This window comes from Gigantopelta aegis, chromosome 7 (assembly GCF_016097555.1).
Source record: "Gigantopelta aegis isolate Gae_Host chromosome 7, Gae_host_genome, whole genome shotgun sequence".
Classification (NCBI taxonomy): domain Eukaryota; kingdom Metazoa; phylum Mollusca; class Gastropoda; order Neomphalida; family Peltospiridae; genus Gigantopelta; species Gigantopelta aegis.
In genome coordinates, this window is record NC_054705.1 from 28,975,022 (window position 1) to 28,994,347 (window position 19,326).

Consider the following 19,326-nt stretch of genomic DNA (forward strand, 5'->3'; position numbering starts at 1 on the left):
GGATCCACCAAGGTGGTTCAATCCTGCGATGCAACCACCTCAAGCGAGTGCTCAAACGACTGAGCTAAATCCCACCCTACACAGTACAAGGGAAATGTTTGTACTTGCTAAGTGCAATTGTCACAAAATTGGAAGAAACCAGTTACATTTACCGACATCCGGTTCACATTATAATGGGGCGATGAATAGGTCTTTCAAAGTTAAACAACACAACATATTTATTCATCAACTAGTTTTTTTCTATTGACCAGTTATGACGACTACCAGGGCTAGCCCCTAGATTATGACTCGACGTCACATGCAGAGATCCATTATAACATTCATTTGATTTTTATGTAATCGTACAATAGCATGTAGGTGAACAGGTGTGGATCCAGGGTTTGTGAAAGGGCGGGGCCTCCAGACAAAGACAAGTGTTTGAATGGGCTTTTTATACATGATCTTATTATATATTTTTTGACGGTGCTTCCCCCTAGATCCTATTTCGGCCGATTGAGAAATTCCACTTGGTAAGCCTCGCAGAATTTTCTATTCTTACCATCACAGGTAGTTCATTGAAATTAACGTTGAATGCAAGTCGAAGTGCAAGCACAAGTTGACTTGGGCTTGAACTTCGACTTGCAGTCAACGTTTATCTTCAAGAACTACTTCACAGAATAAAAAAAGGAAGTCAATGCAGATGGAGCTTAAATGAAGATTGTTTATAAGAGGTGAAGAGATATTTGGAGGAAAATAATATACAGATTTAATTATGCATTTTGCACAGAGAGGTACAAAGTAAAGTTTGTTTTGTTTTTTGACACCATTTGACCACATTGATATATTAATAATCAGCTATTGGATGTCAAACATTTGGTAATTTTGACATAAAGTCTTGAAGAGGAAACATGCTACAATTTTTCATTAGTAGCAAGAGATCTTTTATATCCACCTTCCCACAGACAGGATAGCACATAGCACAGCCTTTGATATATACCAGTCAGGCTGGAACGAGAAATAGCCCAGTGGGTCTACCGACAGTGATCGATCCCACATCAACTGCACATCAAGTGAGCTCTGGGCTATGTTCACAGGATAAAGCCGATATCCTAAGTCATTAACTAGTTATTCTCCATCTTTTCCTCCCAAAAACATAACACTTCCCTTCGTCTGATACACTTTTGTCACTATATTAACAACATTTGAAGTAAATAATGGCTATTATAAAATAATATATTTTTGTTTCAGATACTTTCTTTAAAATTAAAACTACCTGTAATAAAAGGATATAACATTTAAATAATAAATTACAATAAAAATGTTGACAGAATATATTATTTATTGTCAAAATTGTGTAACAAATATGCATGTTTATTTCAATTTTTTTTTTTTTTCCATGTAAACATACAGTCCTCTAATCTGCATCAGTATTATGTAATATCAATGTAAAAGCTTCACATCAGCATTTCCTTTTGCAAATATGACCAGTGAAGACATATACTAGTCACAACAAGTTAAGGGCCAATATTATTTTTTTTACCTTACTCTTTTCAAAAAAAAAAAAAATCAGGGTCGCTGATGGGTAATGAAAAGTAAGCTACATACTTGAAAAAAGCATTTCAGGTTGCATGTATATCAGCCTTTGACTCGCAGCTTGTTTGGTTGCCAGTAAGCATATGACAAATGCATAAAAAGTAGCGAGATGCCTGCAAGTGAGCCATTCTGTCATCCATTAACTGCAAGACTGTTTCCATGCCACTGGCACAGCGAATGGGCCACCCTTCTCCGATGCAGTGTCCATGTGGCCCGTAACTTGTTGTGAGTAGTATATGTAGGTGTATTTTAGTCAAGGCATTTCTTTTTCCTGAGGCACTGTACTGAATTGCAAGGGCTGAGCATGGCAGTCTGAACCAGGGTCAAAAGTTAGAACCAGCTAGATGGCCAATCACACCTTCCCTCCCATCACCACCATCTATATGTAAAAGCGAGAATTAACAAGGGTGCCCAACCACTCCTGGGCCCGGCAACATACAGCACTCATAACACTTACATCAGACATACACCATACATAATGTGTGGCATACATCGGACATAAATGGTACGAGTGCTTTGCGTTACCGGGCCCTGGGGTCCACATATATAACATCCTGGCTGTGCCAATGTGTTGTACTATGTTATGTAAATACAACAAAATATTTTTCATCTTTAGTTTGATTTCACTTTTGCTACGGTCAGTGCTTATTAGTTACAGTAACTTCACTTGTTTTGGCATATTACGTTAGATACAAAAAAACTAAAATGTTCATTTAAAATATCTTCCTTACTTGATATGATAAAAATTATTGGTCAAATAGTTAATAAATAAGTAGATCAAGAACAGCAAAATCCTTCTTGAATCATATTATTTAACAGCAGCAGGGTTAGCTCTGCCTCTCCCAAATTCGCAAATTGCAAATTTTAAACAGCTGGCCAATTTTATTTTAATTTGGCGAAAGAATTTCATGTAACGATGGATATTTTGTTGAAAATAATGGTTGGTTTCTGCAGTTTGTGGCGTTTAACAGATGATTTGGTGAAACGTTCTACAGAGCTAGAGCTAGCCCTATGCAGAATCCTTTCTTGCATTATTTATATGTCAAGAAAGACCAAATGTTTGTATTCGTTTTATCAAGTGACTAGCTTCACTGATTGTCAGCAGACCAAGGCAGGAACTCCATGAAGAGATGTTTTGTCCGTTATCAGTTTGGTATGTTATCAGTAGAGAGATGCCGTCATCCTGTGATATCTGTAAAGAGATGCCTCCATCACGGTACTTCATCCACCACATGTTTCTTCTTGTCAGGAATGTGCGGAACTGTGCCAGCTCGCTGGTGAGCTCTGCGGTTTGCCTCTCTGAAAACAGCAAGACAAAATATTTGAAGAAGGTAGGAAGGAAATGTTTTATTTAACAGTGCACTAACACATTTAATTTAAATACAAGATGTGCATTTAGTGTTGAAAAAAGTAAAACTATTGTTGTGGCTGTAGTAGAAACATGGACATTGTGTTGTGGCTGTAGTGAAAAATTGGGCATTGTGTTGTGGCTGTAGTAGTGACATTATACTGTGGCTGACGTAGAAACGGACATTGTGTTGTGGCTGTAGTAGAAACATGGACATTGTGTTGTGGCTGTAGTAGAAACATGGACATTGTGTTGTGGCTGTAGTACAAGCATGGACATTCTGTTGTGGCTGTATTAGAAACATGGACATTGTGTTGTGGCTGTATTAGAAACATGGCCATTGTGTTGTGGCTGTAGTAGAAACATGGACATTGTGTTGTGGCCGTAGTAGAAACATGGACATTGTGTTGTGGCCGTAGTAGAAACATGGACATTGTGTTGTGGCCGTAGTAGAAACATGGACATTGTGTTGTGGCCGTAGTAGAAACATGGACATTGTGTTGTGGCTGTATCAGAAACATGGACATTGTGGCTGTATTAGAAACATGGACATTGTGTTGTGGCTGTAGTAGAAACATGGACATTGTGTTGTGGCTGTAGTACAAGCATGGATATTGTGTTGTGGCTGTAGTAGAAACATGGACATTGTGTTGTGGCTGTAGTAGAAACATGGACAATGTGTTGTGGCTGTAGTACAAGCATGGACAATGTGTTGTGGCTGTAGCAGAAACATGGACATTGTGTTGTGGCTGTAGCAGAAACATGGACATTGTGTTGTGGCTGTAGCAGAAACATGGACATTGTGTTGTGGCTGTAGTAGAAACATTGACATTGTGTTGTGGCTGTAGTAGAAACAGGGACATTGTGTTGTGGCTTAGTACAAGCATGGACATTGTGTTGTGGCTGTAGTAGAAACAGGGACATTGTGTTGTGGCTGTAGTAGAAACATCGACATTGTGTTGTGGCTGTAGTAGAAACATGGACATTGTGTTGTGGCTTAGTACAAGCATGGACATTGTGTTGTGGCTGTAGTAGAAACAGGGACATTGTGTTGTGGCTGTAGTAGAAACATGGACATTGTGTTGTGGCTGTAGTACAAGCATGGACATTGTGTTGTGGCTGTAGTAGAAACATGGACATTGTGTTGTGGCTGTATCAGAAAGATGGACATGTGTTGTGGCTGTAGTACAAGCATGGACATTGTGTTGTGACTGTAGTAGAAAATTGGACAGTTTTGTGGCTGTAGTAGAAACATGGGCATTGTGTTGTGGCTGTAGTAAAAACATGGACATTGTGTTGTGACTGTAGTAGTAACATGGACATTGTGTTGTGGCTGTATTAGAAACATGGACATTGTGTTGTGGCTGTATTAGAAACATGGACATTGTGTTGTGGTTGTAGTAGAAACATGGACATTGTGTTGTGGCTGTAGTAGAAACATGGACATTGTGTTGTGACTAGTAGAAACATGGACATTGTGTTGTGGTTGTAGTAGAAACATGGACATTGTGTTGTGGCTATAGTAGAAACATACGCATTGTTTTGTGGTTGTAGTAGAAACATGGACATTGTGTTGTGGTTGTAGTAGAAACATGGACATTGTGTTGTGGTTGTAGTAGAAACATGGATGTTGTGGTTGTAGTAGAAACATGGACATTGTGTTGTGGTTGTAGTAGAAACATGCAAATTGTGTTGTGGCTGTAGTAGAAACATGCACATTGTTTTGTGGCTGGCTGTGGTTAGGTACTAACTTTCTTTTCACTGATTCCTTGGCCATCCTGAGTTCCCTGGAAGCGTTGTAGATCATCTTTGGCACGTGGCGATGACGGGAGATTCTCTTCACTTCAGGATGATGCTGGAATTTCTCTTTCAGTTTCTCTGCGTAGTGGAAAGCCGACTTCTCCCTGGGTTTCAGCTGTAATAGTCAAAGTAAAAATCTAAATAAAAACTTTCAAACTGTTTTAATGTTATGAACATTTAAAAAATAATGATAAAAATATATGACATAAAATATATAAAACAAGAATTCTGAGGTACTGCTATGCAACACATTTGCTCAATAATTGTTCATATTTCCTAAATTAAAGGACCAAATTCCCAGGAAAGTCACACTTTATCTGAATATCAAACTTGATATGTAACTCAGCTCAGCTCAGAATCTTGAGACATTGTGAAAAATAAAAGTGTGGAAAACTATGTGTGGGACTGATGGACAGACAGAGGGAGACAAAACATATAGTCACCTTCAGTTGGACCGGTAGGGAACTAATAAAGACAGAATGAAATGTTTCATTTAACGACGCAATCAACTCATTTTATTTACGGTCATATAGCGTCAGACATATGGCTAAGGACCACACAGATATTGAGAGAGGAAACCCGCTGTCACCACTTCATGGGCTACTTTTTTCGATTAGCAGCAAGGGATCTTTTATATGCACCATCCCACAGACAGAGTAGTACATACCACGACCTTTGATAAACCAGTCGTGGTGCACTGGTTGGAACAAGAAATAGCCCAATGGGCCCACTGACGGGGATCGATCCCACACTGACCGCACATTGAGCGAGCACTGTACCACTGGGCTACGTCCCGCCCCGGGGACTAATAAAGACAGAATGAATGAATGTTAAACGACACCCCAGCACAAAAATACACATTGCCTATTGGCTAAGGTAGGTACAGTGAAACATGTCTACACCGGATCATGTCGGGGGACCTAATATTTATCCCATTTAGACAGGATCCCATGGCTAGCTCTGGCAAAAACAATTGGAGAATTTTATTTTGATCTGGCGAAATAATTTTATGAAATAATTGACATTTTGTTGGAAAATATCTGGGTTTCTGCAATTTTTAAAGTTTAGTAGATGATTTGGCAACATTTACTGCTCACCCAGAGTTAGCCCTGGACCCGGTGTTTAGAGGGTCGCCTTTTACAATTTACAACATTTGGGAATCATGAAACGTAGCCGGTTTTGACAGGATTCCGGTTTGTTCATGGTCCAGTTTAGACCGGTTTCACTGTATATGAGAATGTTATAATAACGACAGAGACTCACAGCACCAAGTTTTTCCGAAGCCCTAGCCTTCCATATTCTGATGTTCATCTCGTCTGAGCCTGACAAGATGTATTTGTCATCCAGCGACCAGCGCACAGTCGCCACTCTCTGCATCCTCTTAGTATGGTATACGTCTCTGAAAAACACAGTAATTCATTAATACACCTGTGGAATATTTAACAAGCAATCGGAGAGTATTCCCAAACCACAAGGGCCATAACCCTTTCAAAGCTGTGTAAATTTTCTTAAGTGTGGTGTCGTGGTTAAGCCACTGGACATAAGGCTGGTAGGTACTGGGTTCGCAGCCTGGTATTGGCTCCCACCCAGTGCAAGCGGTAATGGGTAGGTGTAAGACCACTATACCCTCTTCTCTCTCACTAATCACTAACGACTAACAGCTAACACACTGTCCTAGACAGACAGCCCAGATAGCTGTGGTGTGTGTGCAGGACAGTGTGCCTCAATCTTAATTGGATATAAGCACGAAAATAAGTTGAAATGAAATGAACTGAAATAAGTGTGGTAAAAGTCTCTGCAGAACACAGTAATTCGTTAATACACCTGTGGTTAAAACCAATTAGGAAAGCAATAATTAACAAGCATTCTCAGAGCACTGCTAAAGTAATTATTGGTCCAAACCGGGCACAACAAATTTTCATATCTCCGAAATTCAAGGACCATAATTTTCAAAAATGGGTAAATCGCTACAAAAGTCATAACTGATCTGTTACTCCACATGTTGAAGTTTATACCCAAACTTTCAGCTCATCATCTAGAGACACTGTGAAAGGAATGGCCGGAAAATTATGTGGGACAGACAGATGGATGTACGGATGTTTTAATGTATGACAAACCACTGTCCAACTTTGACCCTTGCTTCATTGAATGAGAGAGAGAGGCAGGTAAAGTTTGTTTTGTTTAACGACACCACTAGAGCACATTGATTTATTAATCATCGGCTATTGGATGTCAAACATTTCGTAATTTTGACATGTAGTCTCAGAGAGGAAACTCCCTCCTGTTGAAAAGTTCTACCTCTGAAAGTTAGAGGAAATGATTGTGCCTTACAAATTGGACCTAGCTTCAACCCTGATGACATGAAATTTACCTGCTATGGCCTTTGTCAAATGGATAAATGCGGATAGTTTTGTCGAAACTGGCTGTCACAAACTCTCTACCTGTAGGGGAGTAGTCGACATCAAGAACTGAAAAACAATAAACCAGTGTAAGAGTTTTATTCATGCAAAATATGTTATAGAACAACAATATGTACGTATATATGCTATCAGCGCGCTTTAAAACTCCCAACAAAACACAATATCATAAACCTAATTTACTGATGGAAATCCACACAAATTATAGATGGTCTTGTACACTTGTGTTCAGAGGTGAAGGAAATTTAAATACTGGTCGTCAGGTACTGAGATTGGCCCTAGGGTTAGGGTTGCATAATGGATAAAATAAAAAGTTTAATTTTGTTTTGTTTATCAACATCACTAGAGCACATTGATTAATTAACCATTGGCTATTGGATGTCAAATATTTGGTAATTCTGACATGTAGTCATTGGAGAAAACCCGCTATATTTTTCCCAATGTAGCAAGGGATATTTTATATGCATCATCCCACAGACAGGATAGCACATACCACAGCCTTTGATATACCAGTTGTGGTGCACTGGTTGGAACAAGAACTAGCCCAATGGTCCCTACCGACGGGGATCGATCCCAGACCGACCACGCATCAAGTGAGAGCTTTACCACTGGGCTATGTCCCGCCCCTTATGGTCTAAAATGGTGGCTCTTATTCAGAAAGGATGGAAAGCGTCGGCTGAAACATCATCGTAAGTTTTAGACAAACAATATGAAAAGTTTTGATAAATGGCAGAAAAAAATAGAAACGCTGTACAGACAATTAAAAATCTGGAATACTGGAAAATTACCAAAACCTTTATCTCTGATCATAGTAAATGAATGTTTCATCTTACCGGCAGATATATGATCCACATGCATATTCAGGGGTACTTTCAAGTTCCGCATATCAAAAGTGTATAAACTGCAAAACACAAAAAATGCAATGGTATTAAAGGGCTTACAAAATGTTTGCATAAAGATTATAGCATTTGTCACAAAAAAGCTAAATATCAATACCTGAAGCATAATTAAAGATGTATCTCTGTACAAGACAGTGGTCATAGATAATAAATTAAAATAAAACTTTTACAGTTTAGAGAAACTTTTATGTATTTTGCCAGTCAGGATAGTACATAATATAGCTTAATTGAAAAAGGCCACATATGTTTGAATATACATGTATACATTTAAAATTAATGTTAGATAAGCTAAAAGTAGTCAAATAACCATAATTATTATCCATATGGTTCAACATAACCGAGTTAATAATACTCATACAAAGCACACGTGTAATAACAAGTGTAATGACGTAATTTTGGGAAGTGACGTCATAACATGATGTTGCTTCCCCAGTTCTAGCTCAGACTGTGCATTTGAAATATGACGTCATTTCGTCGTCTCCTAGTTTTGGCTGAAACATTTTGAGTTGGGTCTTGTTATTCATAAAGAAAACAACAATAATAATATGGATAATAAAGAAATTATTACACTCGCGTGTGAGTTGTACTGATTTTACGATACTCGTGTCAGGATTCATGTATTATCTTCGCTCTCACTCAGGCAATACAAAAATCCTGACTCATTTCGTAAAATCAGTACCACACACAAGCTTGTATAATAATCTCTATTTCTGTTATAAAATACTTGACGATGAGACGTGAAAATAAAAAACAATTCTATCTTACTTGTAATCTTCATTGGCGACAGTAAATATAAATGCCTCCATTGGATTCCAGGCAATAGCGTTGGATCTAAGTTTGAGAATAACCTGTAAGAGAATTGTGACAGACTAAGTTTCACATCAACCTTATGTTAGACACCAAATAGTCAGAGTTTAACATGCAACTAGGAAGACCTTGAACTTAACATTTTTCAGTGGTAGCCTGCCAGGATACCTGTTAATAAAATGGGTTTTTTTTATCTGGTTTTAACTTACTTTATCATAAAGTTAACCTTTAATTACAGTTAATTTTTGTATTTTCATCCAATTAATGTTAAAGTACATTTCAGGGGTCAAAATACTCCCGCCTCGACTGTTTTATCCGGTCAACATATCCATGGGCCAGGAGATTTTGTTTTGCCTGTCATCCCGACGAACCAGCAATTATTTTACATTTGTATCATTAGCTTAAGTCAATCACGTCTGACCGGCCTCGGTGGCATCGTGATTAGGCCATCAGTCTACAGGCTGGTAGGTACTGGGTTCGGATCCTAGTCGAAGCATGGGATTTTTAATCCAGATACCGACTCCAAACCCTGAGTGAGTGCTCCGCAAGGCTCAATAGGTAGGTGTAAACCACTGGCACCGACCAGTGATCCATAACTGGTTCAACAAAGGCCATGGTTTGTGCTATCCTGTCTGTGGGAAATGCAAATAAAAGATCCTTTGCTGCCTGTCGTAAAAGAGTAGCCTATGTGGCAACAGCGGGTTTCCTCTAAAACAAACAGTGTCAGAATGACAACATGTTTGACGTCCATAGCCAATGATAAGATAAAAAAATCAATGTGCTCTAGTGGTGTCGTTAAATAAAACAAACTTTACTTTCAATCACGTCTGGTCTTGCAGGTTTTGATTTGGACAGGCAAACTTTGTTGCTTGGTAGACCGAAAAATACGACAGGAATTTCGACCAATTTCGACCCTTGAATTGACCTGGGAACACAACTTGACCGTACCGATCTGTGTTCTCAGTATGGGATGGACCTGTTCTGGGATAAGAAACCAGCACCTACTGGCTATAACACTGATGGCTTAACCACTGGGCCACAGAAGAAGAAGGAAATGTTTTATTTAACGACGCACTCAACACATTTCATTTACAGTTATATGGCATCAGACATATGGTTACGGTCCACCTAGATATTGAGAGGAAACCCGCTGTCGCCACTTCATGGACTACTCTTTTTGATTAGCAGCAAGGGATCTTTTATATGCACCATCCCACAGACAGGGTAGTACATACCATGGCCTTTGATATACTAGTCGTGATGCACTGGCTGGAACAAGAAATAGCCCAATGGGCCCACCGACGGGGATTGATCCCAAACCGATTGCGCATCAAGCGAGCGCTTTACTACTGGGCCACGTCTCGCCCCACCTGTAATAAAGAAGAATGTCTTTTCTTCGACACGTACCTTACGGAGAGGAACCGGTCCTCTCATATCATAAAGCAGTATGCTTCTGTCAGCTGCAGTGGCACCAAGAATGTGTGTCTAAAACAAAACACATCAGTATGCAAATGAAATACACAAATAAAACATTTGGCGTAATTTAAAAAATATGTGCCTTGGTAAGTATGATAAAAACAAATTATACTTTGGTTTATTATTGTTGTAAAATCTACTTCAGCTCCATTAAAATAAAATAAATTTTAAATATATATATATATATATTAGCATCAACATAAAGAATAATGCTAGATTAGTTAAAGGCTATAATAGGGTTAATTGTCTAATACACTAATCCAGTGGTTACAAACTCCAATAGGGTTAAACGTATCATATAATAATGGCCACAAACCTCAATAGGGTTAAACTTCTGGTATAACAATGGCCACAAACCTCAATAGGGTTAAACTTCTGGTGTAACAATGGCTATAAACCTCAATAGGGTTAAACTTCTTGTATAACAATGGCTAAAAACCTCAACAGGGTTAAACTTCTTGTATAACAATGGCCACAAACCTCAATAGGGTTAAACTTCTGGTATAACAATGGCCACAAACCTCCATAGGGTTAAACTTTTCATATAACAATGGCTAAAAAGCTCAATAGGGTTAAACTTCTTGTATAACAATGGCTACAAACCTCGATAGGGTTAAACTTCTTGTATAACAACGGCCACAAACCTCAATAGGGTTAAAGGTCTTCTATAACAATGGCCACAAACCTCAATAGGGTTAAACTTCTTGTGTAACAATAGCCACAAACCTCAATAGGGTTAAACTTCTTGTATAACAATGGCTACAAACCTCGATAGGGCTAAACTTCTTGTATAACAATGACCACAAACCTCAATAGGGTTAAACGTCTTCTATAACAATAGCCACAAACCTCAATAGGGTTAAACTTCTGGTATCACAATGGCCACAAACCTCAATAGGGTTAAACTTCTTGCATAACAATGGCCACAAACCTCAATAGGGTTAAACATCTTCTATAACAATGGCCACAAACCTCAGTAGGGTTAAACTTCTTGTATAACAATGGCCACAAACCTCAATATGGTTAAACTTCTTGTATAACAATGGCCACAACCTCAATAGGGTTAAACTTCTGGTATAACAATGGCCACAAACCTCAATAGGGTTAAACGTATTCTATAAGAATGGCCACAAACCTCAATAGGATTAAATTTCTTGTTTAATAACATCTGCAACTGCCCATGGCAATAGGCAATCCCATGGACTTTAAGTCTCTACTGCACTTTTTTTGCTGTGGGGTATTTTGGATGGTTTTTTTCACGGCATGGTTTTTGCTGTAGACATTTTTCTTAATTGCAGAGGTTGTATAACAATGACTACAAACTTCAAAAGGGTTAAATTTACAGTATGACCATGGCTACAAACCTCAATAGGGCTACAATTTACAGTATAACAATGACTACAAACCTCAAAAGGGTTAAATTTACAGTATGACCATGACTACAAACCTCAATAGGGTTAAACTTGACGTGGTGAGTGCTGTCGACGCCCCACGTAAAACTTCTTATTGGCTCAGTTCTCTCCTCATCCCAAATATTAACACATTCGCCACTTGTCGCAAACAGGTTTTCGGACCAGTGGTGATCCATTGATTGAAAAACTGTCTGAATAAGAAGAAACAAAAGTGTTGCATAAAAAGCAAACAACAACTGTCATTTAAAGATAGAGAAATAAAAATGAATCAGTGATTCATGAATTGTAAAACACAATGAAAAATAAAAAAGATAGAGTTGAAACAAACAGCTGTTATTCAAGAAGTTTGTTTGTTTGTTTGTTTTGTTTAACGAACCTACTAGTGCATATTGATTTATTAATCATTGCTATTGTAAATCAAACATTTGGTAATTTTGACATATAGTCTTAGAGGAAACCTGCTACATTTTTCCATTAGTAGCAAGGGATCTTTTATATGCACCATCCCACAGACAGGATAGCACATACCACAGCCGTTGATATATCAGTTGTGATGTACTGGCTGGAACAAGAAATAGACCAATGGGCTCACAGATGGGGATCGATCCCAAACCGACTGCGCATCAAGTAAGCGTTTTACCACTGGGCTACCCGCCCCTCTGTTATTCAAAGACATAAATAAAAACAAATTAGTGATTTATGGATTGTAAAAAAATGAAAAATAAAGACTATCTGATGTGATCAATAGACGAAAACACTACTTATAAAAAAATTAAACAGGTGTGATCAGCAGACTGTACAGCAAATTGCAAATTCATAACCAAATAGCTGTAATGCATCAAACTGTAAAACAAAGACTATCTGCTGTGATCAGTGGACTAAAACACTGCGAAACAAAAAGGAAACAAGGAAACAACCATGATCGAGGAACTGTATAACAAATTCAAAATTACAGACAACACAGCTGTAATGTATGGATTGAAAATCAGACAGCTAAACAAACAAAAAATAGACAAGTTTTGTGGACTAAAAAAACTGAATGCAAAAAAAAAACCCAGCAGTGATCGATGAACTGAAATGTTTGTTAAATAAAGAGCAAACAACACAGGAAATAAACTAACATCAAGTTTGTTTCTTTTGTTTAACAACACCACTAGAGCACATTCATTAATTAATCATCGGCTATTGGATGTCAAACATTTGGTAATTCTGTCAAATAGTCAACAAAGGAAACCTGCTACATTTTTCCTAATGCAGAAAGGGATCTTTTATATGCACTTTTCCACAGACAGGATAGCACATACCACAGCCTTTGATATACCAGTCATGGTGCACTGGCTGGAATGAGAAATACTCCAATTGGCCCACCGACGGGGATTGATCCCAGACCAACCACACATCAAGCAAACACCTTACCACTGGGCTATGTCCCTCCCTCAGACCAACATCAAACATCTCTGATTAAACAGGGCTGAGGTGTTGTTAGACAAACGTTCCTTCACTTCCTGTTAGGTTATAAGAAACAATATTTTAAAAATAAATCACTCCTGTTTTACAAGTTGGTTTACATACTACAAACCTTGCCAAGTATAGTGTTCACTGGTTCATCCATCACAGATCCATCTACATCCATACTCCACTGTTTTATTGTCTTGTCCGTGCCACACTAACAACGAAGCCAAACAGATGCATTAATACAAACACTAAAAATCAGGTTAGGGATTTTTTAATCTATCTTAGTGATACGAAATCATAAAACCATCGTAGGCTATGACATCACTACAGCACACGCCATAGTGATGTCACAGCCTACAGTGTTTTTATGATTTCGTAACGTTAAGATTGCTTCAAAGATATAGGCCCAGCTTCTTAAAAACCAGTTCTAATTGTAAAAATAAATTTGTTTATTATTAAAAAAATCAGGGTCAACTTTTAATCGTGACAAATTTTATAAAAATATAGACTACAGTATATATAGTTGAAAATACTTTAAAATACAATGTAACAAACCGTGTACACTTGTAGGTAATAACTAATAATTTACATACTAACATGTGCACATAATATGAACATAAAATTACAGGTATTATTTGTTTCACCAAAAAAGTCAAAAAACAAACCGAGAAAAAATATTTGCCACTTGGGTGTGTACAAAGTCCTTGAACAAAACCATCATGACCTTGGATTGATTTCAAACAGGTATGTTTTGTCAAATTCCAAACACGAATCTAAAATGAACAAAATAAACATGTGCAGATAAAACAACTAATTAATGTAACAATAAAGTACTGATTACGAAATGAAATTAAACACTTTTTTAAAATTGACCTTTTCAATGAGACTTTGTTGGATGAGTAAAAAGACAATAAACTATGTTTGCACTGCACTTTTTAATCAAACACATAACATCTAATGAACATCTAATTTTAAAACAACAACTGTTTTTTAACTATCTTAATAAGATAAGTTATGTTACAATTTTAACAATATCTATAAAAGTACAATACACTTTCATGAATGAATGTATTATTTGAGGTGGATCTATTGAAAATATAAATATAACAATCAATTTTCATGAATGAATGTATTATTTGAGGTGGATCTATTGAAAATATAAATATAACAATCAATTTTCATGAATGAATGTATTATTTGAGGTGGATCTATTGAAAATATAAATATAACAATCAATTTTCATGAATGAATGTATTATTTAAGGTGGATCTATTGAAAATATAAATATAACAATCAATTTTCATGAATGAATGTATTATTTAAGGTGGATCTATTGAAAATATAAATATAACAATCAATTTTGTGTGTTGTGATTAACCCAAATATCTTCTTCCAAATTTTATACATTTAGTCATTTGCTAATGAAATATTTCTTAAATTAATCACATTTTAAAATTTCATGGAAATACTCTATAAATCTGAAAATTGGCTAAACCAAAAAACATTGCGGCAATTTGTGCATGGCCAGCGTTGATGAATGTATAATAACTGATTTGTTCATATACCTCGCCATCACAGGCACCAGACAGTAACAGTGACAGACTTGTTGGATGTATAATAACTGATCTGTTCATATACCTCGCCATCACAGGCACCAGACAGTAACAGTGACAGACTTGTTGGATGTATAATAACTGATTTGTTCATATACCTCGCCGACAGTACAGTGACAGACATAACTGATTTGTTCATATACCCGCCATCACAGGCACCAGACAGTAACAGTGACAGACTTGTTGGATGTATAATAACTGATTTGTTCATATACCTCGTCATCACAGGCACCAGACAGTAACAGTGACAGACTTGTTGGATGTATAATAACTGATTTGTTCATATACCTTGTCATCACAGGCACCAGACAGTAACAGTGACAGACTTGTTGGATGTATAATAACTGATTTGTTCATATACCTCGCCATCACAGGCACCAGAAAGTAACAGTGACAGACTTGTTGGATGTATAATAACTGATTTGTTCATATACCTTGCCATCACCAGACAGTAACAGTGACAGACTTGTTGGATGTATAATAACTGATTTGTTCATATACCTTGCCATCACAGGCACCAGAAAGTAACAGTGACAGACTTGTTGGATGTATAATAACTGATTTGTTCATATACCTTGCCATCACCAGACAGTAACAGTGACAGACTTGTTGGATGTATAATAACTGATCTGTTCATATACCTCGCCATCACAGGCACCAGAAAGTAACAGTGACAGACTTGTTGGATGTATAATAACTGATTTGTTCATATACCTTGCCATCACCAGACAGTAACAGTGACAGACTTGTTGGATGTATAATAACTGATTTGTTCATATACCTCGCCATCACAAGCACCAGACAGTAACAGTGACAGACTTGTTGGATGTTTGCACAGCCTGTGTACTCCATCTCGGTGTCCGTCCAATGAACCTAGGAATGGCTTGGCGAACACCCGCTCCAACTTGGTCATATTCAGGGCACGGACATATTCTCTCGGTGCCTCAAATGGATGGAGGCCGGGATCATAGTTTCTTGGAACTGAGAAGAGAAAAGAAACATTTCAATGAGGTGTTTAAGCTGCAATTCTGCAAACTTTGTTCCACAAACTAATCATCAGAGCTGGGCAGTATACGGTATATACCATTCGGTATCGGTATCATGTCATTATCGATTTACTGTACTGAGCAAATTTCAAAATAAAGATATTTTGGTATTGAAAAATGTTATCCGCCATTTAGTAAAGCACATATAATATATTTGACGCACGCAAAAATAGCTCAAAAGGAGAGAGATATGAGGGCCTTGTGGATGGAATTTAATTTTATTTAGATGAAATTAGCGTGTGAGACTTAACTTGGGCATGCATGAATGAATCTATGTAATGGATCTATGAAAATGGGACAACCAAATGGTTGCTAGCTACTGTCTCTAAAATATTATTTTATTCCTAAATCTAAAAAAAAACAAGTTGTACTTGTAAACAAACACAATGCCCCTATGGCATGCGAATTGAAGCCAAACAAATTGTTTGTAGTAACACACTTCATGAAGAAACCCAACAGCACCCCCTTTCAATAATGTACAGGTTAAATATGTAGGTGCTGGCAGCTTTCTTACTGTAGTATGTGTATTAGTGGTGAATAAACAAAATATTTGTTATCAGCAAACTCGAAAATGATCAATATAAAGGTATTTAGCATCAAACTTAGAATTTGTTTTGTATAAGAGCGGGAATCTTTGTCTACCATGTGGTAGCCAGCCATTCTCTGTTTACACTATAGAGTAATCTCTGACTAAGAAATTAATCATAACTGTCCAAATGTCCGTCTAGCTCTTGAACGGCAGAGTACTCAGGCTAACGTCACTGCCGGTTTCACTGAGAAAGCAACTGTCATATCTGTATGGCCAAAAAAGAAAATCCTTTAAATTGTGAGGATTTTTTGTTTGGTTATCATACTATTCACAGGTTTAATTAATGTACATTGAATAAACACATTGATCAGTGAGATGTTCAGAGATGAGAAGTTTCTGGTGGGAATATTTTAATGTTAAATCATGAGTTCCTGTAAACGGCATATGGGGAAATTGGAATGCTAGTCATCTCACCCCAAAACCAGCTCGGCCTCTACCAACTTACCCCAATTGTTGGTCAACTTGCCCAAAAAGGTTTAGTCAAGTCGGCCTCAAAAAGTTCTCAACTCACCCCAGTGTTTGGTCAATTCACCTCAATTTCAACTTTACTGTCCACAAATAATTTTATTTTGATGATCAATATCATTAAAAATGGTCTTATATTGGGGGAAGTCCTAATATTTGATAAACAATAATCTTATTTAATGACAATGTAGGGCCTACAGTTTGATGGTGCATATTCTATACTTATTCTCGGTTTGTCTTGAGTATTGAAATTTACAAACTTAAGTCTTAAGGTATTACCATGAACTGTGAAACCTACTTGAAAGTTGTCTCAGTATGTCTGTCATTCTGTACCTGTAATTATTTCCGTAATTAGTGTACAAAAGAGATTGAAAGCAGTCTTAACTGATTACACTTTCCTGAGAATTGCAGGTGTTTTTTATAGGAATGTGTGACTTGTTGGTCATGTGGCTGACAGAAGCAGGACAGTTGTGAACAAGTTGTGCATTTTTTTTTCTTCTTTTTTATAACATTCTGTCACAGGCAAAAACACCAATTGATGCAATTCTGTCAAATCTAATATATTAATTTAAGTTTACTTTGAACATAATAAAAGTGCAATTGGGGCGAACTAACCAACCACTGGGGCGAGTTAACCGAGAATTGGGGCAAGTTGTCCAATCACTGGGGTGAGTTGGTAAATTTTTTGGGAGAGTTCACCAGTGTCTGAGTGTGGGGCAAGTTGGTAGGGGTGAGTTGTTTTGGGACCAGTTGACCTGCTCCCCATATGGGTACATAAATGAATAACTCTCATTTATTAACAAAATAAAAACTATGGTGAACTACTTAACAGCTTAAAGGCAAAACGAGTTGGACGAACTTGTAATAAGAACGAATCCATAAGCCATGATAAGGGCGACACTCAAGCTACATCCACGGTAACAGGACATCTGGCATTATTAATGTCCTCATCATGTTATTATTATGACTACTTAGTACTTACGTTTGTGAATGTCCCTTTTTGTTTCTCTTAAATAGTCGTCTGGATTCCGAGATAAAACTTTGACCCTCATTGTTCAATATCCCGACTTTTTCGTATTACTTTATAAAGTTTATAATTAAGCAACGCATGTCATGGAGGCGGCCATCGTTTTGTTTCTTTGTATTAGTTTGCTCCCATTTACTTCAGGCACTATCAAGCTGCGTACATCTTACCAGTCTCACCGGCCTCGGTGGCGTCGTGGCAGGCCATCGGTCTACAGGCTGGTAGGTACTGGGTTCGGATCCCAGTCGAGGCATGGGATTTTTAATCCAGATATCGACTCCAAACCCTGAGTGAGTGCTCCGCAAGGCTCAATGGGTAGGTGTAAACTACTTGCACCGACCAGTGATCCATAACTGGTTCAACAAAGGCATGGTTTGTGCTATCCTGCCTGTGGGAAGCGCAAATAAAAGATCCCTTGCTGCCTGTCGTAAAAGAGTAGCCTATGTGGCGACAGCGGGTTTCCTCTAAAAAAATCTGTGTGGTCCTTAACCATATGTCTGACGCCATATAACCGTAAATAAAATGTGTTGAGTGCGTCGTTAAATAAAACACTTCTTTCTTTCTTTCTTACCAGTCATATCGTCCCCGGATCATAACGTCCCAGGATCAATCCGCCCCCGGGTGAAATGTTAATAATAAAGTATGTAAAATAATTATGTTATTATATGTGTAAACAGACATTGTAGTCGTTTATTGCCGTTACCATACACCAAAAGTGTGTGTGCTTTTTTCTGTTCAATTTTGTCAAAATAAAAGATAAGCAAAACAGCATTTTTAACATGATCAACAAAATCATTTATTCATGTAACATATCACGGGGTTACTTAAAATCATCCAACAATGACGTTTGAAAACCTGGTTGTTTGTAGCTATAAGTGATAGATATATCAAACATAATTATGGATAAAAGGATATTTCTTAAAGTGTGCCATCTCTAATATCACATGGATAGACAATATTATTTTGGGGATTTTGGGCTTGCTTTTCGCTTTCACTTTTACTTCCACTGTACATCAAAACTGATCTCAAACCTTTGCTCTAAAAGCCACAAGTAGGTCTTTGTACATGGGCGGATCCAGGATTTTTACAAAAAAGAAACTGACTCGAACCTTACTACAAGTTTTGATATTTACAATTAATATGAATTCCTACAGTTCTACGTCATAATATACTAGCAATAATGAAGTAAATTGGCGTCACTGGCGTTAGAACCTCAATGGGGCCCCATTGAGACTCAATAACACAGACACATATCTGCAAGCTTGCGCATGTACACGAAAATCTTGATTTCATTTATCTACAATATAATTATTGTTTACTTAAAAAAATAAAAATTCTACTTGGACATTTTGAGGGCACTTGAACAATTTATGGGGGGACGCGTCCCCCTGGTCCCCCCCCCC

The 19,326-nt window shown here is 37.5% G+C and overlaps 1 protein-coding gene across 1 annotated transcript; it reads right to left on the bottom strand.

The window, feature by feature from the left end:
• Positions 1-1,300: 1,300 nt before the first annotated feature.
• Positions 1,301-18,029, bottom strand: LOC121376981 (DDB1- and CUL4-associated factor 13-like). Its single transcript, XM_041504797.1, has 12 exons — positions 17,882-18,029; positions 15,581-15,780; positions 13,852-13,959; positions 13,311-13,397; positions 11,767-11,922; positions 10,251-10,328; positions 8,802-8,884; positions 7,971-8,038; positions 7,092-7,188; positions 5,984-6,119; positions 4,672-4,835; positions 1,301-2,871 (listed from the first exon to the last, which is right to left on the bottom strand). Exons 1-12 carry the CDS (start codon positions 17,949-17,951, stop codon positions 2,784-2,786), a joined length of 1,335 nt encoding a protein of 444 aa, XP_041360731.1. The 5' UTR covers positions 17,952-18,029; the 3' UTR covers positions 1,301-2,783.
• Between the last annotated feature and the right edge of the window lie 1,297 nt (positions 18,030-19,326).

Coding starts and splice junctions, on each gene's coding strand:
- LOC121376981 (XM_041504797.1), bottom strand. CDS start 17,951: ATGAGGGTCAAAGTTTTATCTCGGAATCCAGACGACTATTTAAGAGAA. Junction 6,120..7,091: donor TTTGACAAAGGCCATAGCAG/GTAAATTTCATG, acceptor TGTGTTTTTCAG/AGACGTATACCATACTAAGA. Junction 2,872..4,671: donor AAGGAATCAGTGAAAAGAAA/GTTAGTACCTAA, acceptor TGCTGTTTTCAG/AGAGGCAAACCGCAGAGCTC.